The 25,930-nt window shown below is 43.7% G+C and overlaps 2 protein-coding genes across 2 annotated transcripts; both read left to right on the top strand.

Moving 5' to 3' along the window:
* Positions 1–395: 395 nt before the first annotated feature.
* LOC134204326 (27 kDa hemolymph protein-like) lies at positions 396–12,946 on the top strand. The gene is made up of 7 exons (XM_062679153.1): positions 396–615; positions 1,834–2,094; positions 11,548–11,860; positions 11,918–12,081; positions 12,148–12,301; positions 12,360–12,489; positions 12,555–12,946. Exons 2-7 carry the CDS (start codon positions 2,037–2,039, stop codon positions 12,657–12,659), a joined length of 924 nt encoding a protein of 307 aa, XP_062535137.1. The 5' UTR covers positions 396–615; positions 1,834–2,036; the 3' UTR covers positions 12,660–12,946.
* A 1,133-nt stretch (positions 12,947–14,079) lies between these two features.
* On the top strand, positions 14,080–18,509 carry LOC134204310 (uncharacterized). Its single transcript, XM_062679132.1, has 4 exons — positions 14,080–15,350; positions 15,392–16,711; positions 16,765–17,897; positions 17,965–18,509. The coding sequence occupies exons 1-4, from the start codon at positions 14,080–14,082 to the stop codon at positions 18,507–18,509; spliced, it is 4,269 nt and encodes a 1,422-aa protein (XP_062535116.1).
* The last annotated feature ends 7,421 nt before the right edge of the window (positions 18,510–25,930 follow it).

Here is a 25,930-nt window from a genome sequence, read left to right on the forward strand (position 1 = left end):
GCTATATTTCCACTAAGATCCCCCATACACACGCCGTGATATAATGATATAATATAATGATCACAAAATCGTCTTTGGAGTGAATATATAGCCTTTTTGTTATACCATGGTGTACGAGAAAGGCAATAGCAATATCGGAGCACGTGTTGAAAAAATCCAATGCTATTACTAACACAAAAATTTATTAAGGATGCGACATTGCAATCAACTCAAAACGTAAACCTACATAAACACCCGAGCAACGCAGGGTACGTTCGGTCAGCTCGTTTTGTACCATTATCCCCAAAATAAGCTAATCTGTACGGTGCTACGCTGGTCACTAACGTCACTACACGCAGATATTCCACCGGCAAGCGTATAAGCAATAAACGGCTCCTTCGGATCATTCCAGCAGTCCGCATTCAGCACTCACCGTGCGTGTTTGGTTCTGTTTTACGGCGTGTTTCGCACCGTTGATAGATCGGCTAATTGATTTTCGTTAATTCCTACATCTCATTCTCTTCCTGTGTGCCTTCGATTCGTAGCTTCCTCGGATAGATCTGTGATATAACTGATATAACGTAACAAAGTTGTGGAAAAATAGGTTTCAGAGGTTATCAGATCATCGATCAACAAGTGAGTTATTAGAGAAAACCATGATTAAAATCGTACAAGAGATAAAATCAAAATCCGATGAATAATCGCAAAAGTACACAACATAATGTGGTTGGCTTCGTTCAGGGTCGCCTAGTCATAACACCTTTATTGTGATTTTTTTTGTTTATCTATGGAATTTCGTACCGGGCATACATCACCGGCATTGCATGTGATGAGTGGATAAATATTTTCTGTTTGTTTCGAATTCTATGCTACACATGGTTCTTCTTTATTGTGGTGACTGTTGTGTCGGTATTTTGAAGATGCATAAAACACGTCGAACAATTTCGCATACAAATTAGCCGTCTAGAGTTCAATTCGGTCAACCGTTGAAAGAATGATAACGTATCGATTGACTTTGCTGGACAAATTGTTCAGGTGCAGTGTCAGTGGTTCTTCACCCATATTAAATTAATTGACTACGCGGTCAGCTCGTTCAACAGGAATTGTATAGCTAGCCCCTTACGATGAGCGCGCAGTGTCGGCTAGAATGCACTCTACTATTATCTCAAAACTAGTATCAACATCTTTGTTTATTTATTCGTCAGCATTGTGAGCTGTTTACTGTCCAGGGCGGGTATTGAATCTTGTTCAAGATTATGCATGGTCACCGAAATAATGGTACTAGAGCGTGGCTATGAATGACGCAGAATCTTCGAGTATAATTTAATAATACAAAAAGTGAACCAGAATTTCGAGTTATGTAATGAACGGCATATTGTATAGGGCTCCACGCCACTACTAGATTTATATTAGAATATTGGAATATTCTGCATTTTTAAAATAATTTCTATTTATTTAATATTGCGCATTTTTAATTATTTTTTCGAGTCAAACTTGTAGTAAATTAAAAAAAAATAGATTTAAAAGACATTGTAATGTAAAACTCCAGTTTATTGAGTTGAGTTTTGCGAAACTTAAAGTAACTAATATCAAATGTTACTCACATTCAATCTTCTTTCTAACAGATCTTTTACACATATCGGTTGTATGACAGTGTTATTAGTTTTCGAGATATCAGGGGAGGATCATGTGTCCCCGAGGATCATGTGTTTCCAGTTTTCCCTATAATTTCCTAAAATGTAAAATGAAAAAAAAAAATTATTACTTTTGTAAAATAACTTCGCACACCTTTGCTTACAGGTTGGTCTTGGTAAACAAATTCATTATCAATTCCCGTCGAATCTGTACTTTCAGGTGCTTCGATTGAGACAAAAGACCGCCCGATGGAGTAACGAGCCGAGTGTGATTGATAACAAGCTGCCCATGTATGCATAGCCATTGTGCGAGGTGACTATATTAGTCCCAGTTGAGGCGTGAAGGGTTTCGGGTCACTCGCCAACAGAGAGCAATTCTTCCGAAAGTATTATTACACATTATTCGAATAAGCAATCATCGAGATGCAGCGGATACGAAATCAGATCTTCGCTGGACTAATGCTGATAGCATTCCTATTAGGTGAGTATGGTCATCATAACAATTATTGTTTATATATTTTTGTGCATTCCATACCATTCTAAGATTGGGCTATCTGTATGTAAGAAAAGTGTATATGTACCGAGATGATTGACCTCCTATAGTTGATAATGTCACTTTATCACAGTCAAAATTTACGAAGTTAATGACATTTGCTGACGATTAACGTTGGCCTAAGAAATTTCATCCAGAACATCAACCTCCGAGTCGATTTGATTTCTACCAGTTCCCAGTTGATTCTTAGCAATTGCTGTTATCAAGTTTGATTCCTGTCGCAAGATAAGGCATAAACGAGACAAAAGGAGCAAAGTGCAAAACGACTGCTACGTCACGTCAACGCTGGACAAATTTAATCCACAAAATTCGATTCACGTGGGAGTACCGGAGGCATTGGTACAGCACTACGGTAGCAAATCGAATCGGCTTTATCGAGTAATTCGGAAGGTCATTCGTTACGCAAATCCCCACCCGTCCCCATAACAGCGTTGAAGGCAAGTAAACGTTCGGATGATGCGAATTTGTAATTCAGAGTGAGCATTGTTTTCGTCATCGAATGGAAGTTCTCATCGAAATATGATAAAGGTATCCTAACAACCGCGAATGGGTGCATTAGGTGTTATTATTCACTTTGTATCTGATGATGTAATCAATTAACAAGAGTGCTATTTCATTATGATTAAACATTTAGTTGCTCTATAGAACTTTGCGAACATTTTACCTTATCGTACACGTACAATGTACATATTAGATGGCATGACTCCGAAAATGCTCTTTTGATTAAAAGCGCGGTAGTTATCGAGTTAGATGGGGAATATTAGTTAATATCCATACCTGGGTGTACAAAAAAAGAGAATCGCACTTTTGAATGATAATGATAAGTCATTTGACAATTTGCAATCAATTTCTAATTTCTATGATAATAAGATCAATTATTGCGGTATGGGGGAACTGGGGAGAAGACGCCCATTAGGGTGGCTCAAAAAACACTTTTTCAAATTTTTTGATGGGCCGCCCTCTTATTCGGTTCTATTTGATGCCCTGATGCTCTGGACAAAATTTCAGCCAAATCGGTTAACGTTTGGGCTTAAAGTTTAAATGTTCAGTTTGATGACTGTTATTGGGAGTCAGTAGCAGACATGCTGTTTTTTAGATTGCGCTGGTGAAAACTTGCTGAAATGGTGATTTTCGTTGATAAAAACGGCATTTTCCCTAACATGGGCGTTAGGGTGGCTCAAATTAGTATGGGAAAAACTTTTTTCAATTTTTTTATGGGCCGCCCTCTTATTCGGTTGCCCTAATGCTCTGGACAAAATTTCAGCCAAATCGGTTAAAGTTTGGGCGGTGCTAAATTCGTTGGAAGTTTTTTGGAAAAATTTATGCAGAAACATCCAAAAACAGTGATTTGCAGTTTGGCGGCATTATTTACTATCAAGAACCATGATACTCATTCAGTTCTTGTAGAATTAAATACAGAATGTTATGCTGAAAACCGCGAGAAGATTGCTACTGACTCCCAATAACAGTCATCAAACTGAACATTTAATTGTACAGAAATTTTATTTCTTAAAATCACCCAAAAAAAGAAGATTTTGAAAACATGCCGAGTGAGATGCGCCAGTAGCAGGGTTTGCAGAAATCGCTCTCAATAGATAACGAACAACGATAAAAGAGAGCAAAAACTGTTCCGAATCATAATAAGCCATGATAACAAATTTAAATGTTTTGTTTCATCACCAACATCGGTTTGACACTTATAGTCCCGGTACTTTAGCTGCCAGGTTATGTTAGTCACGCAAACAGTAACGACATTAGCAATCTTATATTGTAGATCCAGTTGAAAACCGAACTGAGCTCTCGCGACAATCGCATTTTCTCCCATTTCCGAATGTCGCAACTGCATCGCTAGTTGTGCGCAGGATGGCGCACGGCTGTGGCATAGATGCGCACTACTCGCGATGCAGTTGCGACATCCGGAAATGGGAGAAAATGCGATTGTCGCGAGAGCTCAGTTCGGTTTTCAACTGGATCTACAATACTTTTGAGTCAACTGAAAAAACAGAATCGGATAGGCAGCCCCCACAGAAAAATGGTGATTCTCGCTTCGTTTTCGTTCATTTCGTGTTGGTTACTGCACAGCTGTGTAGAACAAGTTGAAATACATCATCAGAGCTAGTGCTCCCCGCATTTGGAGCTTTCTAAAAGAAATTTATCATGGGGTATAAACTCCCGAATTAGTTCTCTATCATGACAGCTGGCGAAAAAAGTCTCTCGCGGTATGCTAAATATAGTATATGTATACAGAGATGATAAGTGAGGGACTTGTTCATTCTCTTTAGGGTTCAATCCCTGGCCAGTAGTTGATTTTAAAACGCGCATATGGTCGCAGCACTTGTTTTCTGCGTTTTCTGTTAAATTGCCTGTGCTTAGACGATTAACAGTATTTCAGCTGTTTCGGTCTCACGAAATAGGCGCACTGCCCCCACACGTACCTCGAAAGTTTGAGGCCCTATGAAATCATTTAACCTTTCTACAATGCTAAAAAACCTCACACTTACGGTGTTCTGGTCATATTGACCCAGATTTGACTTAGCAATATCTCAGGCATTTCTCAGCCAAATTCACATGTTTATATACCCAAAATAATCGTCAGCTCATAAATTTTCCGAAACTGACCTCAGATTGTTGATAGGCTACTCCTACATTTTGTAATCGTCGGAGGAAGGATTGTTAGTTGGCCACTTTTATATTGACGAGAATTGCACACGATTGACGATTGGCATGAACGATTTTATTGCTGTTTTTTCTCAGAAACGTAACTAATACTATTTCAGAGATGACGAATCATGAATGCAGACAATATTTCTAAAGATGTTCTAGTTTCTCCAAACCATTCTGGATTTCAGAGCCTTGGTCTACCATGTCAATTGCGCTTGGTATGAAACCAATCTAGTTTTCCGCGAGCGGTAATTCTCTGATTCCGAGCGGTAATTCTCTCTCCGAGCGGGTTAGTCTCTGATTTGACGTTTGTGAAGGTCAACTGCACCCACCGTTGCGAGCTTTTTGATCAATGTGGTATATAAGAAGACCAGAATTCACTTCATAAGCACCTTCTTATATGCCACATTGGTCAGAATGCTCGGAACGGTGGGTGCAGTTGACCAACACAAACGTCAAATCAGAGACTAACCCGCATGCAAGCTGGCGGCCATTACCGCTCGCGGAAAACTGGATAGCAACCCATGGTGCCCATACAGGCCTTTAGAGGTCATGTGCATCATTTACGATCTTTTTCTTCTTCTTCTTCATTGGCATTACAACCCCCACTGGGACATTGCCGCCTCGCAGCTTCATTAAGCACTTCCACAGTTATTAACTGCGAGGTTTCTAAGCCAAGTTACCATTTTTGCATTCGTATATCATGGGCCCTTTTTAGCCGTGCAGTAAGACGCGCGGCTACAAAGCAAGACCATGCTGAGTAGAGTGATTCCAATTTTGACTTTTTCGCTCCCCTGTGCTTAAACGATTGTTTTTGCTATTTTAATAGTCCTCCCACATTTTTAGCTGATTTGAATGTAATTTGGTTGTGCACGTGCCGTTTGAAGATTATATGAAAATTACTATGAGAATTGCCACTTATGTAACGGATCGTTTCATGAAGCAGCCCAGTATATATTTGAATATATTCAACGCATCGTCATCATAGAATAGATCCTAAGTTGAAAGTCAGTTGTTGTTGCGAAGCAAGCTGACTTCTGTGAGCAAAATTATAAAGAAAACAGAATTGCTCATTATTGATATTGATGTTATTCTTTTACGTGTTAAATTGAATTTCCCACAATTCAGTGTTTCCATAATAACTTTTGTTGCCAGCATCAAATCGTTTAGCAACAACGACGATATTTTCCCTTGTTGAATGTTCTATGCTGGTAACGTATTCATATATTTTTAGAGCTTAATGGGCAATGATGGGGAACGGTTTTTCATAAAAGTTACTGTTTTCATAGTAATTTTCATACAAGCTTCAAACTGCTTGTCAAATTACATCCAAATTAGCTAAAAATTTACGACGATTATTAAAATACCAAATGACATCGTTTAAGCATAGGGGAGCAAAAAAGTCAAAATTTGAATCACTCTAATGCTGAGGGTGGCTGGGTTTGATTCCCGGTGCCAGTCTAGCCAATTTTCGGATTGGAAATTGTCTCGACTTCCCTGGGCATAAAAGTATCATCGTGCCAGCCTCAGCCAATTGTAACCCATGACGTTCATACATGCCCTTAGAGCCCATGTGCATGATTTACGATGTAGATATGTTCAAACTAGATGTTCTGTTTTCTTCAAATCATTCTGGAGTTAAGACTAATTGGTGTAACAAGACAACTGGGCTCGATAACAAGCCAATAACAACACATACAGGGGCAGGGCAGCAGGGACTGTGTCCAAGGGCTTGACGACTCTTCCCCAGGCCATCTGCGAGTTGTGGCGCCTGCCTAGGATGTGGTGGGGTTTGACAGTGGGCCCTGTTAAACCTCTAAAAAAAGCTGCATGTATCCGCAAGTAGGCTCCGCCAAAGCGACCGTGTGCCGCTCAAAGCGCACAAGCCCAAGTCCTGGTGTTAGGTGGGACGCTAAACAGCCCTGACACGACGGCCCTCCGGCGAGACAGGAGGTTTGCGCAGGCCCAATAAGCCGCCTGGAAAACCAATAATTACGAACAATATAAGAGATAATGCGACTCGATATAATCGGCAAAGACCTAGGCGACGAATAAAGGATCACGATTGGAAGCTTGGAACATGGAACTGCAAGTCGCTAGGTTTCGCAGGTTGCGACAGGATGATCTACGATGAATTACATCCCCGCAACTTCGACGTCGTGGCGCTGCAGGAGATTTGCTGGACAGGACAGAAAGTGTGGAAAAGCGGGCATCGGGCGGCTACCTTCTACCAAAGCTGTGGCACCACCAACGAGCTGGGAACCGGCTTCATAGTGCTGGGAAAGATGCGCCAACGCGTGACTGGGTGGCAGCCAATCAACGCAAGGATGTGCAAGCTGAGGATTAAAGGCCGTTTCTTCAACTATAGCATCATCAACGTGCACTGCCCACACGAAGGGAGACCCGACGACGAGAAAGAAGCGTTCTACGCACAGCTGGAGCAGACATACGATGGATGCCCACTGCGGGACGTCAAAATCGTCATCGGTGACATGAACGCGCAGGTAGGAAGGGAGGAAATGTATAGACCGGTTATCGGACCGGATAGTCTGCACCCCGTATCGAATGACAACGGCCAACGATGCATAAACTTCGCAGCCTCCCGCGGAATGGTAGTCCGAAGCACCTTCTTACCCCGCAAAATATCCACAAGGCCACATGGAGATCACCTAACCAAGAAACGGAAAACCAAATCGACCACGTTCTAATCGACGGTAAATTCTTCTCCGACATCACAAACGTCCGCACTTACCGCAGTGCGAATATTGAATCCGACCACTACCTCGTTGCAGTTTGCCTGCGCTCAAAACTCTCGACGGTGTACAACACGCGTCGAAGTCGGACGCCGCGGCTTAATATTGGGCGGCTACAAGACGGTAGGCTAGCCCAAGAATACGCGCAGCAGCTGGAAGTGGCACTCCCAACGGAAGAGCAGCTAGGCGCAGCGTCTCTTGAAGATGGCTGGAGAGATATTCGATCCGCCATTGGTAGCACCGCAACCGCTGCACTTGGCACGGTGCCCTCGGATCAGACAAACGACTGGTATGACGGCGAATGTGAGCAGTTAGTAGAAGAGAAGAATGCAGCATGGGCGAGATTGCTGCAACACCGCACGAGGGCGAACGAGGCACGATATAAACAGGCGCGGAACAGACAAAACTCGATTTTTCTTAGGAAAAGCGTCAGCAGGAAGATCGAGACCGTGAAGAGACGGAGCAACTGTACAACACTAATAACACACGAAAGTTCTATGAGAAGTTGAACCGTTCACGTAAGGGCCACGTGCCACAGCCTGATATGTGCAAGGACATAAACGGAACCTTCTTACGAACGAGCGTGAGGTGATCCAAAGGTGGCAGCAGCACTACGAAGAGCACCTGAATGGCGATGTGGCAGACGAAGATGGCGGTATGGTGATGGACCTGGGGAACGCGCGCAGGACATAATTCTACCGGCCCCGGATCTCCAGGAAATCCAGGATGAAATTGGCCAGCTGAAGAACAATAAAGCCCTGGGGTTGACCAACTGCCAGGAGAGCTATTTAAACACGGTGGTGAGGCACTGGCTAGAGCGCTGCACTGGGTCATTACCAAGATTTGGGAGGATGAGGTTCTGCCGCAGGAGTGGATGGAAGGTGTCGTGTCCCATCTACAAAAGGGCGATAAGCTGGATTGTAGCAACTACCGCGCAATCACATTGCTGAACGCCGCCTACAAGGTACTCTCCCAAATTATATGCCGTCGACTAGCACCAATTGCAAGGGAGTTCGTGGGGCAGTACCAGGCGGGTTTTATGGGCGAACGCTCCACCACGGACCAGGTGTTCGCCATTCGCCAAGTACTGCAGAAGTGCCGCGAATACAACGTGCCCACACATCATCTATTCATCGACTTCAAAGCCGCATATGATTCAATCGATCGGGACCAGCTATGGCAGCTAATGCACGAAAACGGATTTCCGGATAAACTGACACGGTTGATCAAAGCGACGATGGATCGGGTGATGTGCGTAGTTCGAGTTTCAGGGCATTCTCGAGTCCCTTCGAAACCCGCAGAGGTTACGGCAAGGTGATGGTCTTTCGTGTCTGCTATTCAACATCGCTTTGGAAGGGGTAATACGAAGAGCGGGGATTAACACGAGTGGCACAATTTTCAATAAGTCCGTCCAGCTATTTGGCTTCGCCGACGACATAGATATTATGGCACGTAACTTTGAGAAGATGGAGGAAGCCTACATCAGACTGAAGAGGGAAGCCAAGCGGATCGGACTAGTCATCAACACGTCGAAGACGAAGTACATGATAGGAAGAGGTTCTAGAGAAGACAATGTGAGCCACCCACCGCGAATTGGCATCGGTGGTGACGAAATCGAGGTGGTAGAAGAATTTGTGTACTTGGGCTCACTGGTGACTGCCGAAAATGATACCAGCAGAGAAATTCGGAGGCGTATAGTGGCTGGAAATCGTGCATACTTTGGACTCCGCAAGACGCTTCGATCGAATAGAGTTCGCCGCCGTACCAAACTGACAATCTACAAAACGCTCATTAGACCGGTAGTCCTCTACGGACACGAGACCTGGACGATGCTCGTGGAGGACCAACGCGCACTTGGAGTTTTCGAAAGGAAAGTGCTGCGTACCATCTATGGTGGGGTGCAGATGGCGGACGGTACGTGGAGGAGGCGAATGAACCACGAGTTGCATCAGCTGTTGGGAGAACCATCCATCGTTCACACCGCGAAAATCGGACGACTGCGGTGGGCCGGGCACGTAGCCAGAATGTCGGACAATAACCCGGTGAAAATGGTTCTCGACAACGATCCGACGGGCACAAGAAGGCGAGGTGCGCAGCGGGCAAGGTGGATCGATCAGGTGGAAGATGACTTGCGGACCCTCCGTAGACTGCGTGGCTGGCGACGTGTTGCCATGGACCGAGCCGAATGGAGAAGACTCTTACATACTGCACAGGCCACTTCGGCCTTAGTCTGAATAAATAAAAAAATAATAACACATACAGGCCTTCAAAATCCATATGCATGATTCACGATATAGATATATCCAATCCCTCCTTAGCCGTTCAGTAAGATGCGCGGCTACGAAACAAGACCATGCTGAGGGTGGCAGGGTTCCATTCCCGGTGCCAGTCTAGGCAACTTTCAGTTTAGAAATCGTCTCGACTTCCCTGGACATAAAAGTATCATAGTGTTAGCCTCATGATCTACTAAAGTGTCTCTGCTTATGGAACCACCCCACCCATTTTTCGCCCTTCATACAGGAGTTTGATGAAATACAAACGATAGTATAATCATGATCAAATCGTTTGTCAGATATGGCCAGTGTTATCGGCAGGTGCCTTGCTACAATAGATGGTAGTATCAACATCTTCTGAAAATTCCTTTAAGAATTCTTTTTGGAAGTCTTTTAGAAATACCTGCAAAATTGTTTAGGCAGTTCCAACGGGAAATATTTTCGAAAATCCAATGAGGCTCTCTTTTAAAAATGCCGTTGCAAATTAAATTTGGAAATTCCTGCACAAAACCCTCCAGGAATTTCTTAAAAACTTATCTAAAAATTAATTTGAGAAATTCTCAAGATTTTTTTCATTAAATAATCTAAAAAAATCCTTCGGATATTTCTCCAGAGATTTCTTTAAAAAGCCTCCAAGATTCTTTCGTAAATTTCTTCGGAAATTCTTTTGGGATTTCTCCCAGGAAGTCCTTTAAATGTAAGAGAATGAAATAGTTTCTTATGGAGTTACTAATTGAATTTTCAAAAGAAAAAAACAAAAACCCAGAATAATCCACCTAGCAGTGATGATGCCTTTCTCGTGCATTATAAAATATATTGAAAGAATCACATTAGAAAGGTCAAACAAGCTCTTTAGGAGAATAGATCACATTTTTTCGATCATTTTGCATGTCTTTGCATTAGTTAAAATGCATCGCCACCATTTTAGGAATTTTTTTTTATTTTGATTTTTTTCCAATAATTCCGAAATGCAATGTCCGATCGAGCCAATTTTCAATAACAAACAATGGGACCGCATTCCCCGTCAAATGCAACTTGTTGCGAGTAAATCGGATAATGCTAAGTTCCAAAAAGTGTGTCTACAAAATTTGTACACATACACACAGACATACATACATACACACATGCCAGTGTTGCGACTGACGCTGCGTTACCGGGTTTTCTCCATGCACACCTACGTCTTTTTAACACTGAGTTGAAAAGACACTACGTGGGCATCGGCAAATCATTAAATTTTAATGATATGTATTTTTTACACCGCTATTGTTATTCACCAAAAGTTTTTTGTGTAAAAAAAAACACGTGGTTCGAGAGCAACATCCCCCTCCCCCCCATGTGGCTTATCGTGGTCATTTTCCAAACCCCCCTCCCCCCATATATGACCACGTGGTTTATGGACGGCCCCTAATGCAGAAATGGTAACTTGGCTTAGAAACCTCGCAGTAAATAACTGTGGAAGTGCTTAATGAACACTTGCGATGCGGCAATGTCCCAGTGAGGGATGTAATGCCAATGAAGAAGAAGATATGTCCAAACCGGATGTTCTAAGTTCTCCAAATTATTCAAACCTATAATGCCACTTGGATGAAGTCTGATATTCACAGGCACTCACTACAACTCATTATCACACTAGCGAGAACTCAGAATTTACAATTCTTCAGGCTTTAGTGACTAATAAGAGTTCTTCCTTGCAGTATCATCCACCAGCAGCAACGAGCTTCCCAAAGAAGTGAAAGATCTAGACATCGACAAACTTCGGGAACAGCTTCCCGAAGGACTGATCCCACCGGAACTGGCGAACATAACCCTGCCCAACATGGAAGACATCCAAAAGATCATTAAGGATAAATGCTCGCGTGTCGCCGGCAGCGACGCCGCCTACCAACAAGCGGAGCAGTCCGGTCAAAAGCTGAACGACTGTCTTCAAGGGCTGTTCGATTTCAGTGATCTGCAGAATGAAATCAAAAAGGCTAAGCCTACCGGCGATTTGGATACCGTGTTCAACAAGTAAGCGTTAAACTTTATACTGAACTGTCATACTCATAACCAATCCGTTACTTGTAGGTACTGTCGGAGGCGTTCCACCGCCATTGAATGTATCAACACGTTCTCGAATGATGTCGACGTGTGTCTAGAAGAGGAAGAACGGGAAAGCAAGAAGGTAGTGGTCAACATTGTGCAAGGTCTGCTGAATTTCGTCTGCCACAAAGATGGCGATCAGATTGCTCGTGAGATAAAAACAAAAACTGAACACGTTGCGCATTATGCTTTAGAAAACTCTTTTTGAATTTTAGTGTTTATCGCCGAAGAAGGTCCCGAATGTTTTGAAGAACAGAAACAGCCGTTAATCGATTGCTTCAACACCACTATGAAGGGATATCTCGACGAACCAACTCCGAAAGCTTCGGAAGGACTTCCAAAGCTCGTCATGGGGAAGAGGCAGTGCGAGTAAGTTTTGTTCCATTGTTGTATTATCGTTATTTCTAAAACCTTTTTTTTCCTGCAGTGACATGGATAAACTGAAGGACTGCTTCGTTCGAGTGCTGGAAGATTGCCGGCAATCCACTCCTGCTAACCTGGTAGAATCACTGTTCAAATTCGTCCGGAGGGAAACCCCATGTGCGAACTTCACAACGGTAAGTGATGATTGACCGAACTCTCTCGAATCATATTTAAATTTGTGAATTTGTACATTTTGCAGCCACAATCCTCTCGCCATAGTACCGGTGATGTCACTAGAGCATCGTTCCATGTGATCCTGACGACGTGGTTGTTGGCGTTATTTGCCAAATTTATCATCCCGTGATTCCAGTTCAAACTCAAATTCCTATTTTCATTGTGAGTCAGCGAACGAACTATGCGTGCCTATTTCTGTGTAAATGTTTTTTTTAACTTATGGTATTGATTTAGGTAAATCGCGTATCGTTACAGTTTGGACGCTGGTGTTTGCAAAAAAAATAATAAATTTGCTCTCCTGATAGCCAAATTTGTGGAAGGTGGGTGAAATTACACCTAATTAAAATAAGTTTGGGAACAAGTCAACCATACGAATATTTTTAAAAGAGAAATAAACATAATTCTATGGTATTTGTATTTTTTACTTGTTTTTTGTCTGTTAACCGGAAGAAATGGCAACATAGTTTGTTTTTTTGCCTTTCTCGTACAACAAAGTTGTACCGAAAGGCTATCATTTCACTCTGAAATCGAACTTTTTATAGAAGCATCTGAGACCCATAGTATTATATACCAATCGACTCAGCTCGACAAGCTGAGCACATGTCTGTCTGTCCGTGTGTATGTATGTGTGTATGTGTGTGTGTATGTGTGTGTATGTGTGTGTGTATGTGTGTGCACAAAAGCTATAAAAAATATTAGACAACTGAACGGTAAAACGTTGGGTTAATTTTAATTTGTTACTTTCATCTTTTTTTTGTTGTGTAAAATTACATTTTTTTAATCATTACCAGCAACACTGTACCAATTCAAATTGAGTAATAAAGCAAACCTTAAGCAAATCGGAAGTGTTTTTCGTGAGCCATTTCAAAACGCCGAACCATCCGAATTACCGGCCGAATTTCCCTGTCTGAGCTATCGGTGGACATTTTTTGGTCCGTTCTCCCGGATCATCGGACGGTTTTCGTGGTTTCCGGCGTTCGCGAGTCGTGTGATTAGTACCGTGTACTAATTTCAGCGTAAGGCCAAACAGCGCGTTGGTGGTGCTTCGCCACCAAGCCGGTGTGCCCGTGGCACAATAAAGCCGGAAATTGTCATCTTGGCAGAGAGCAGTTATAAAAGTGGATTGTACCAAACGTGTCCGTGGCACGAGATTGGGCGGTCGCCATTTTGTAAAAACAGTTTCGAGTGGTATCAACGTCGCGTGTGCAAAATAGACGCCATTTTGGCGAGTGAACAGTTCGAGAAAAAGTGTATCAGTCGTGCCCGTGGCACGAGGGATTGGAACGCCATCTTGGAAAAAATAGTGTCGGTCGATTTCAACGTCGCGTATGCAAAATAGTCACCATTTTGGCGTGTGAACAATCCGAGAATATATTGTACCCGCCGTACCCATGGAACGAAGGTTTGGGTCGCCATTTTGGAATTTGTGTTGAGCGATTTCTAATTCGCGAGTGTAAAATCGACGCCATTTTGGCGTGCGAACAATCCAAGGAAGCAGTGTGTTCGAATCGTGTGTGGAATTGTGGCCAACGAAGAGGCAAAAGAATTCAATGAGTGACAGTGAAACCCCTCGTAGACCGTTAAGTAGCGTTCAACGTAGAAATATTCTGGACGCGCTTGCAGGATCCCATAGCAGAGAAGACGAGGGTCAACAATATCCAACTATAGCCCAACAGAAACAAGCACAGCAGGCGCTGAATACAAAGCGCAGAATGGCCCAAAGCTTGGAGATTTTATCCGATCGGCAGGCACTTCTAACCGAGAAGTTGCTGCGAATGAATGCTGCGCTGCAAGAAGAAGGTATCAGCGTTCATCTGCTTAAGCTTCACGTAGAGACTTTACGCCGGGCATCAGATGAGTTCGAAAAAGTGTATTCCGAAATGGTCAGCCTTCTGCCGAGGGAACAGCGGAATGAGCTGCGTGTCGAATATTCCAACTTCGAAGAGCTGCATAACGAAATCTACGTCAAGCTACAGACGCGGATTGACCAAGTGCAACAGCTGAAAGTCCAAGAGCTCCAGAATGTTCCGGTTGCGCCACTCCCACAACAGGCCCAGGTGGCACCGGTGTATGTGCAGGCTCCAGTTCCTCACCTACAGGCTCCGTTTCCAACCTTTAATGGGACTCTTGACAACTGGTATAGCTTCAAAAGCTTGTTCCAGAGTATCATGGCCCGGTACATAAACGAAACTGATGCCATGAAGATCTTGCATCTTCGAAACTCGCTAACCGGCGATGCGAAAGATAAAATCGACCAGGAAGTTGTTAACAACAGTGATTATGCCTCCGCCTGGAAGATTTTGGAGGATGCCTATGAAGACAAACGCCTGATTATGGACACCCACATCGACGCCATTATGGATTGCCCGAAAATCACAAAGGATAACCGTGGTAAGTCCCTATCGAAGCTCGTTGAGGTGTGTGTAAAACATACAGATGCATTGCACGGACATGGGTTCCCCATCGAAGGATTGGCGGAGCTCATACTAGTCAACATCCTATACAAAAAACTGGATAAGGAGACCCAAGAGCAATGGGAAACAAAGTTGGGTAGTGGCAATCTTCCTGAATTTGATGAATTCATGGAGTTCTTGCGCGAACGCGGACGTGTACTTCAGCGCACTAATCGGTTACAACAGCCCCCAGTGCATACGGGAGTATCAGGTCCAGTGAAGCGACAACCAGTAAATCAGAAGCTGCACGTGCCATCTAACTCATTCGTACAAGTTGCAAAGGAAATATGTCCATGCTGCAAAGCAGAGCACTCGATTTATCGTTGTCCGAAATTCCAAGGTATGCCCCTACATGAGCGAAAACAGTTGTAACTAAAGCAACACTGTGCTTTAACTGTCTCAAGTCCAGACATCGCGTCATCAACTGTCCGTCGGAGCAAGGCTGCAAGGTTAAAGGGTGCGGTCGCAAGCATCACAGCTTGCTTCACTACAACGAGCCCCGTCGAGATGCGAATCCAAGCAATGAAGAAGATAACGAAGAGCGTTCAGCGGAATCGGAGGAGCAAGCACAAAAGAAGACCCCAGAGCCGCGCAGCAATGCAACCACTCTTTGTGCTAATGTCCATGGTGCTAAACAGCAAGTAGTTCTCTCGACGGCACAAGTATTAGTAGCGGGAAGGGGCAATACGGCTGTCAAATGTCGCGCTCTACTGGATTCCGGATCCGACAGCAATATCATAACCGAGAAGCTGGCCAGCAAGCTTCAGTTAAAAATGATTGCTGTGGATTTTCCTATCAGCGGCTTGAACAGCATGGAAACACGAGTGAAGTACCAGTTAGAAACACGGCTCCAGTCCTGTGTTAATTCCTTCGCCACGTCACCGTTGGATTTTCTTGTCGTCCCTCGAGTAACGTCGAGTCTACCGGTTCTAGAGATAGACACCCGATACTGGCCAATTCCATCCGGACTAAGATTTGCTGATCCTCTATTTTCTTCACCTGGTGAAATAGACATGATCATCGGAAACGAATTGTTTTTCGACATAGTCAAAAACGGCCGATTGAAGCTCGGCATCGACAACGTAACGTTAGCGGAAACGGAATTAGGATGGGTCGTGGCAGGATCAGTATCCATCAGGAAAGCCCAGTCGTCTCGTCGTGTTTGTCAACTTAATCGGAATGAGGAGTTACTCAACCGCACAATGTCAAGATTCTGGGAACTGGAAAGTGTACAAATGGAGACCGCTACAACTGCAGCTGAATATTTAGTTGAACAGCATTTCAAGGACACTCATTACCGCGAAGAATCTGGGCGATATGTCGTGCGACTACCATTTAATGGTATGGAACATCAACTAGGTGATTCCTTTGAAGTGGCCAGAAAGCGGCTAACTAGACTGATGGTCCAACTTGCTAAGTATCCAACTAAGCGTGGTGAGTATTACAATTTTCTATCCGAGTATTTATCACTGGGTCATATGACGGAAGCGGCTGAATATTCGGTTGGTCGTGGTTACTTTATTCCACACCACGCTGTTTATAAGGCTTCCAGTTCAACGACGAAAACAAGAGTGGTCTTTGATGCGTCAGCGAAAACCAGTTCAGGCCTCTCGCTCAATGAAACGCTCTTAGTTGGACCCACGGTGCAAAATAACATCGCAACGATCATACTCCGATTCTGCGTCCACCTGGTGGTGTTGACCGCCGATATTTCAAAATGTATCGACAGGTGCGGCTGCATAAAGATGATTGCAAATACCAACAAATTCTGTGGTGGGACAGTGAAGGGCATCTGAAGGTATATGAGCTGCAAACTGTAACATATGGCGTAGCTAGTTCACCATACCAAGCGACGAAGGTGTTGATTCAACTGGCCAGTGACGAAGGCGAAGAATTTTCACTCGGAAGGAAAGTTATCCAGGATGACAGTTATATCGACGATTTTTTGACTGGTGGTTCGTCTGTCGAAGAAGTTATTCGAATCTTTTCGGAGCTATCGGAATTGTTGCGTCGTGGTGGCTTCGAAGTACACAAATTTTGTTCAAACAGTGTGGATGTGTTGAATGCAATTCCCAAGCATCTCCAAGAGCAGCAGGTTAGCTTTGACGAAGCCGGCCTCAGCAACAGCATCAAGACTTTGGGATTGATATGGAACCCCCAGGATGATTATTTCATTATTATTATTTTATTATTATTATTTAATGATTGCAATGGGGTGCCAACTAAACGCAAGGTGTTGTCGGAAATTGGACAACTTTTTGACCCGCTTGGATTTTTAGGTCCTATTGTCGTGTATGCCAAGTTAATAATGCAGGACATTTGGCGATTGGGTCTTGACTGGGATCAGGATCTTCCAGAGGAACTGTTGAGAACATGGTATCGATTTCGGCAACAACTCCCAGTTGTGAATCAAATGCGCAAACCTCGTTGTGTAACTCAAGGAGAGGTGACTACTGTAGAGCTTCATGGTTTCTCGGATGCCTCGAAGCGGGCCTATGGAGCTGTCGTTTATGTACGGAGCATCACTTCGAGTGGGAAGGTCTATGTCAACCTGGTGGCCAGCAAATCACGTGTGGCTCCTCTCAAGCCGATGACGATACCACGACTCGAGTTGTGTGGTGCGAAGCTTCTGGCGGAATTGATGCAGAAGGTAATAGCTGCAACAAAGATGAGTTTTGATAATGTGAAACTGTGGTGTGATTCCCAAATAGTTCTGTGCTGGCTTAAGAAATCACCTCTAGCACTAAATCCGTTCGTAGCTAACCGTGTTGCTGCAATTTTGGAGATCACGCAATCTTATCAGTGGGGTTACATACGATCCGAAGATAATCCTGCTGATGTAATATCAAGGGTGAGCTGCCCGAAGATCTGCTGCAAAACAATTGTGGTGGTGCGGTGCACAAATGCTTTGGGAAGTACAGCTCACGTCATGTGAACCTGAATCGTTTGATGAATTGATGCTACCTGAACTAAAACCATCAGTGGTGTTGTCAGTTGTGAAGGTGAAACCGACGATAGTGCTCAACAGACTCAGCAGTTATAGAAGGATCCAGAGAGCGTGGGCGTATATTCATCGGTATATCGATTGTAAGGTGTACAAGAAACAGGTGTCTGGTGATATTACTGTCGACGAGATTATGAGGGCTGAGAAATCTGTATTATTGCTTGTCCAACGCGAATCTTACGGAGATGTTTTGAAGTCACTAAAATCGAACTCCGTTCAGCAACACCCGTACCGAAATCTGGCACTCTTTGTGGACGACGATGGGTTAATACGAGTTGGTGGTCGTTTAAAATATTCTTCTATTCCGTATGATGGCAAGCACCAGGTGCTCCTACCACAGAAGCATCACATCACCGAATCCATTGTTCGTGGGCTGCATCAAGAACATTTTCACGTCGGCCAGAACGGGCTTTTAGCAATCGTTCGTGAACGTTATTGGCCTGTCCATGCTAAGCAGTTGATTAAAAAGGTGGTTACGTCGTGTCAGGTGTGTGCACGCCAGCGTCCCATACCGGGCATCTAGTACATGGGTAACCTTCCCGGCTGTAGAGTAAATCCTTCACCGCCATTCTCCAAGGTAGGAATAGACTATGCCGGTCCATTTATGCTGAAACTTGGAGGACGTAGTACGAAGCTGTACAAAGGATACGTAGTTGTGTTTGTTTGCCTGGTCGTTAAGGCCATCCATTTCGAGGTGGTCTCCAGTTTGTCGACCGACAACTTCATTGCGGCGCTAAAGCGATTTTCCAGTCGTCGTGGTTTGCCGAGTGATATACACAGTGATAACGCCACTACTTTTGTCGGTGCAAATCACGAATTGGCAGCTCTCAGGCAACTGTTCGAAGACCAGCAACACCAACTGAAAGTAAAGGAATATTGTAGAGCAAAATGTATCCGCTGGCATTTCATTCCCCAGAAGCCCACACTTCGGTGGGATCTGGGAAGCAGGGTGAAATCAATGAAATATCACCTCAAAAGGGTTGTGGGTGAAACCCGACTTACTTACGAGGAGATGACCACCTTCCTCGCTCAAACGGAGGCCATTCTCAACTCGCGACCATTGTGTCCAATGTCAGACGATCCCAGCGACTACTCCGTTTTGACTCCGTCTCATTTCTTGATCGGTCGTTCTGGGGTAGCTTTACCAGTACCGTCTTACGAAGATGAGAAGGTGGGACGACTTGATCGATATAAACACGTTCAACAAATGCAGCAGCACTTCTGGCGCAAGTGGTCAAGCGAATATCTGCATCATCTGCAAGGCCGCCAAAAGTGGAACACGAAGGTGAACACAAGTTTCAAGGTCGGTGCATTGGTCTTATTGATCGAGGAAAATCAACCGCCGCAGCAATGGAAACTTGGACGAATTGCAGCTGTCCATCCGGGTGACGACGATGTTGTTCGTGTGGTGACAGTCAAAACCGCAGGAGGTGAATATAAACGAGCTGTGTCGAAGATTGCTTTGATGCCTTCTGTTGAAACTGAATTATCAACGGGGGGTGAATGAACGGTAAAACGTTGGGTTAATTTTAATTTGTTACTTTCATCTTTTTTTTTTGTTGTGTAAAATTACATTTTTTTAATCATTACCAGCAACACTGTACCAATTCAAATTGAGTAATAAAGCAAACCTTAAGCAAATCGGAAGTGTTTTTCGTGAGCCATTTCAAAACGCCGAACCATCCGAATTACCGGCCGAATTTCCCTGTCTGAGCTATCGGTGGACAACAACTTTTCGTATAGTAATCCTAAACCGATTTTCTCGCAACAAGTTTCATTCGACAGGGGACAAAGCCTTGTTGATCACTATTGAATTTTATAACGATCGGTCATTGCGTTTCAAAGTTATGAAGAAAATGGTACATCGGACCATATAAACCCCATATAAGGTGGGTGTCCTAACTAAATGCGAGAAAGGCACCACCAACGCTAGGTGGATTAATCTGGGTTTTTCATAATCCGTATGGTAGGGTTTCTTACGCCATTCCCTTCCTAACATGCGTACGACTGTATTATTTAATTGATATTTATGACAGGAAAAACTTTTCCTAAATTTTGTGGGCCGTGTAATGCTGCAATTGGGTTCACTTCTGTTTAAAAAAATGCTATTCTTGCTAAACATATTTTTAAAAGCTTTTAATTGATTTAAATTAACAAGGTGTGGCACGTATTTCAGTCACAACGATTGCTTTTCCGGCATACTTCAATTCAATTCCCAGCATAAGCGATGTTCACTCAGTCTCTCATTCTCTTTCGGGACGGTAGAAAATTGGAAGTAACCAAAAATATGCACGTTCCATGACAACGTGATGCCAGATGGTATTATTCATAATAATTTTTATTTTGTTGAGAAGATATATGCATTCATCCAAATTCCTTTTTAACACTTATAAATTTTTTTTTTTACTTTTTTAAATCGAAAGAATTATAAATATCATGATATCGTCAACGTATTACACAGTTTTCCTATTAACAATGAAGGAATATTTTCATACTAAAAAAAGGCTCCTCGTCTTTAGGAGTTCTTGGGCGGGGGTGATTTTTTGTTCGGTTTGAGGATACATTTTACTTACTTGATACTTGATGGGCTACAGCTCTTCGGTTCATCGCCGAATGGAGTACCTTTCTCCACTGGACTCGATCCTGGGCCAATCGCTTCCAGTCGCCCTGAACATTGAGCGCCCTCAGGTCCTCTTCAACTGCAAAAAGCCATCGTGTATGCGGCTTTCCACGAAGCCTGCGGCCTCTTCCGGGTTCTCTACTAAATATTATCTGCGCTTGACGTTCTTCCGGCATACGAACAACGTGACCAGCCCACAGTAGTCTGCCGTGTTGTAGCAGCTTAATAATATCCAGCCCTTTATACACCTGGCACAATTCGTGGTTCATGCGACGCTGCCAGATACCGTTCTCCTGTTTACCGCCGAGTATTGTCCGCAGCACCTTACGCTCAAACCCTCCGAAAGCTCTCCGATCAGCCTCCTGTAGCATGGGTTCGATTCCCGCCCCGGTAAGGAGGAAACTTTTCGTGATCGAAAAATTCTCCACTGGTCGGTCCACTGGGTGTTATGTGTCCTGTCCGTTGTCTAGGTGTTATAAGTGTTCAGTCTGTACGACCTATGGTCGAAGACGGTGGTCCTGTCTTTTTTTTTTTTTTTTTTGAACGTCCAGAGTCGGAAGAGTCAGAGTAATATACAGCGCGTCTTCGTTTGCAGACTACGGGACTTAAGCTGGTTACGAAGTCCATAATAAGCCCTATTTGCAGCTGCAATACGCCTTTTCACCTCGCGGGTAACATCATTATCGCACGTCACTAATATTCCAAGATACACAAATTCTTCTACCACTTCAAGTTTTGCACCATCCAGCACCATTTCACTACCACCACCACTAATTAACCCACGTTGAATGCCAGCGACCATATACTTCGTTTTGCTGGTATTGATCGTGAGTCCAATCCTCGCTGTCTCGCTCTTAAAAGGCACAAAAGCCTCTTCCATGGCACGGCGATCAATCCCGATAATATCGATATCGTCCGCAAATCCCAGGAGCATATGCAATCTTGTGATAATGGTACCGCTTCTTTGCACACCAGCTCTCCTAATCTCTCCCTCGAGCGATAAAATTAAACAGTAAATTCGAGAGTGCATCACCCTGCTTTAAACCATCTAAGGTAACAAATGACGTCGATATTTCATCCGCAACCCTTACACTTGATTTCGATCCGTCCAACGTAATACGAATCAGCCGTATCAGTTTCGCCGCAAAACCATGTTCAAGCTTAATTTGTCATAATTCATTCCGTTTCACTGAATCGTACGCCGCCTTGAAATCAATAAACAGATTATGTGTCTGCAAGTTGTACTCCCGGAATTTATCAAGGATTTGTCTCAGGGTAAACATTTGATCCGTCGTTGATCGGCCCTCATGAAAACCTGCTTGGTATTCGCCGACGAAGGACTCTTCAAGCGATCTAAATCTGTTGAACAGAATACGGGACATGATTTTGTACGCCGAATTAAGGAGGGTTATTCCTCGGTAATTGGCGCACTCCAGTCTGTGCTTTTTCCTCAAGAGAGGGCAAATGAGGCCGTCCAACCAGCTAGCAGGCATGTCCTCGTCTTCCCATATTTTCGGCATAATTTGGTGCAGAACTTCATAAAGCTGTCCACTGCCATGTTTGAGAAGTTCAGCCGGGAGCTGGTCCTTCCCCGCAGCCTTATTGTTTTTCAGCTCTTTAACAGATTTTTTAACCTCATCTAGTGTAGGCGACTCCACAGCTTGTCCATCGTCGCTAATATTTATTTTGTTCACCGATGCACCGTCACTTCCAATTTTCAACAAAGTCTCGAAGTGTTGCTTCCACCTGGCAGCCACTTCGGTTTTATCTGTCAGCAAATTCCCTTGTAGGTCGTTGCACATGACGGAAGATGGCGCTCATAAAACCTCCATTTTTTCCTGCGCCTCGCTAATCAATTGTTCTTCATATTCTTTCTTCTTCCTGCGATGGATTCGTTTTTCGGCTGCTCTTGGCTTCCTTGTACCGATCTCTATTCGATCGCGTACCCGAAACATCTGGCTTCTGGTAACGTTCTTCTTGTCTGTCACTCTCTGACACTCCACATCGAACCAACCCGTCCTGGGTCGCCTCTGTTCAGTGCCTACCACTTCTTGTGCTGTTGTGCTCATCGCATGGATCGACTTCCATAGATCGTTGCTGTTGTCGCTAACGTTGATTGCACTTATCCGTTCGTCGAGATTCTGGCGCTACTCAGCCGATACTTCTTCCGCCGACAATCACTGGATATTGTAACGATCTTTCGTTCGATACAGTTGACAATCGTGATCGAATTCTACTGACAACGAGGTAGTGATCAGAGTCAATGTTCGGACCTCTGAATGTCCGCACATCGATAACATCCGAGAAATGGCGCCCATTCACCAGAACATGGTATATCTGGTTGCAAGTTTCACCATTTGGGTGTATCCAGGTGAGCTTTCGGATGTTCTTTCGTGCAAAGTAGGTGCTACTGATGGCCATCATTTTGGCAGCAACGAAATTTACTATCTGTAGGCCGTTGTCATTGGTAGCGGAGTGAAGGCTCTCCCTACCGATTATGGGTTGGAAAAAGTCCTCTCTACTGACCTGAGCGTTAGCGTCTCCGATAACAATTTTCACGTCATGCTTTGGGTGTCCTTCACGTCGTCGGATTTATCGTTTGTCGGTGCGTAAACGTTGCTTAGGCTGTAATTGAAGAATTTACCCCGTATCCTCTGTGATAGATGTTATATTTGAATGCAGTGTTGGTCGTGGGGTCCACGGCTCGGAATTCACGTTCTCCGGATCTGGGCCATCGGACTTCTTGAATAGCGGCCACGTTCACTCCAACCTTCTGCAGTTTGCGAGCCAGAACGCTCACTCTTCCAGGTTTATTTAGGGTTCTGACATTCCAGGTACCGAGTTTCCAATCATAGTCCTTATTTCGTTGCCGGGCCGGTTGCCAAAAATGTCGTTCTCTTTTTCTTCTATCTCCATTGTTCGTGGTATTTGAGAGACTTCAGTAAGCTACCTTACCGGGGTCGCGTTACCTGCAGCGCGCTGATGGGGCTGCCACCTTAGGCACCTTAGGCTGGGTACCAGGCAGACGCTGTTCGAGCCGCACCTCCTGGTGGACAGACGCTCGAGGCGTACCTTCTCACTCTAGCTGATGGCAGAAGGCTAAGCACTACCACCCAAGTACAACCCTTAGCTGGCGGTCTTTTGTCATCGGACGACTCGTGGAAGCGTGAGATAGGAACTTGTGGGGACCTGTTGGGCGCTCCTTCCTTGAAGTCAACCCACCATTTTGCAGCCCCCTGCGTGTTATATGCAGTTCAAATTAGTTCAATGCAAATGATCGAAGCGCTCCAAATTGTTCTGGAGCATAGATCAATTGGTTTACCAGATCATCTACCACCTGTATCACACCGAAATCAACCAAGCGTATCGATACAAGTGGTCAGAGCCCTTGCGTGTTATATGCAGTTCAAATTAGTTCAATGCAGATTTTCTAGGTTCTCCAAATAGTTCTGGAGTACAGATCAATTGGTCTGCCAGATCAACCGCAGTTGATATCAAACCAAAATCAACCCAGCATGCCCATAGAAGTCCCCAGAGCCCTTTATATGCAGTTCAAACAAGTTCAATGCAGATGTTAAAGGTTCTTCAAATTGTTCTGGAGTACAGTTCAATTGGTCGTTCAAATCAACCACCCCTTGTATCAAACCAAAATCAACCCAGATTTCCCATTAAGGTGGCTCAAAATACACTTCTTCAAATTTTTTGATGGGCCGCCCTCATATTCAGTTCTGCTTGATGCCCTGATGCTCTGGACAAAATTTTAGCCAAATCGGTCAACGTTTGGGCGGTGCTAAACTCGCTGGAAGTTTATATGGAAAAATGTATGCAGAAACATACAAAAACAGTGAGTTGCAGTTGGACGACACAATTTACGATCAAGAACCATGATATTCATTCAGTTCTTGTAGAATTAAATACAGAATGTTATGCTGAAAACCGCGAGAAGATTAGAGTTTATTAGGAAAAGATATTAGCATTTACTGGAGTGTTGTAGGGGTGAATTTATTTCTTTTCAAAGGTAAAAGAAACGAAATTTTGCTCGAAAAATGCTAATAGCTTATCCGGGCACTCTAATCTTCTCGCGGTTTTCTGCATAACATTCTGTATTAAATTCTCCAAGATCTGAATGAGTATCATTGTTCTTCATCGTAGATTGTGCCGTCTAACTGCAATTCACTGTTTTCGGATGTTTCTGCATACATTTTTGTATATAAACTTCCAACGAGTTTAGCACCGCCCAAACGTTGACCGATTTGGCTGAAATTTTGTCCAGAGTATCAGGGAATCGAATAGAACCGAATAAGGCCCATCAAAAAAAAAATTAAAAAAGTTTTTCCCATACTAATTTGAGCCACCCTATTGCCCATACAAGTCCTTAGTCCTTGCCCTTGTGTATTATATGCAGTTCAAATTGCAGATTCAGATAACTGCAGATCAATGCAGATTGTCTAGTTTCTCCAAATTGTTCTGGAGTACAGATCAATTGGTCAAACCGAAATCAACCAAGCATGCCCATACAAGTCCTCAGAGCTCTTGCGTATTATATGCAGTTCAAATTAGTTCAATGCAGATGTTTCTGCAAATTGTTCTGGAGTACAGAACAAAACCAACAGTCTTATGACAACTGAAGACGGTCCATTAAACAGCTCTGAATAATTTACTGATCGAATTAAAAATTAGAAAATTAACGAAATAGCTTGATCAACTTCTATCGGGTTTGTAACAGGCGAGATTAACCTATATAACTTAAGTCCAGAAATTCCCGTTACGCTGGGATATGGATACTCTGAAGTAGTGCGTAACGGTGTAAATCCGGTCATATCGCCAGGCTCGGTTAAACACTGAAACTGACAATATGACGTCCCTAACCCCGAATCCCAAGGTGTCAGGCGACCCGTGCCGAGTGTAAGGGAAGTTGCTTAAAATTACTTAAACGTGTATTATTATAAACCACCTTTTATATGTATCTTGCATACTCTGACACACCAACAAGATTGTTACAAACTGAATAAAGACATTCTGTACCGAGACGCCGTGAACTGTACACTTATTTATATCACATGGTGTCAGAATTGGAAAGTGCTAGTGCAAAAATCGCTTTATTTAGTGATTAGTTAGTGAAATTCGGATTCCTGAATGGATTACCGATGACTATTTTGATATTTGGAATAGTTTGAAAGCAGCGGGAAAGGTTTTCACCGGGAAAAACATGAACGACAGTAATAAGGTTATGTCGACTCATTTAGCGTCGATTAAACCACCGAAACCACTTGTCATTGAGGAGAACATGGACGCCAAATGGAAGCAGTGGTGGCGCCAGTTCA

This window comes from Armigeres subalbatus, unplaced genomic scaffold (assembly GCF_024139115.2).
Source record: "Armigeres subalbatus isolate Guangzhou_Male unplaced genomic scaffold, GZ_Asu_2 Contig515, whole genome shotgun sequence".
NCBI classification, from domain to species: Eukaryota; Metazoa; Arthropoda; class Insecta; order Diptera; family Culicidae; genus Armigeres; species Armigeres subalbatus.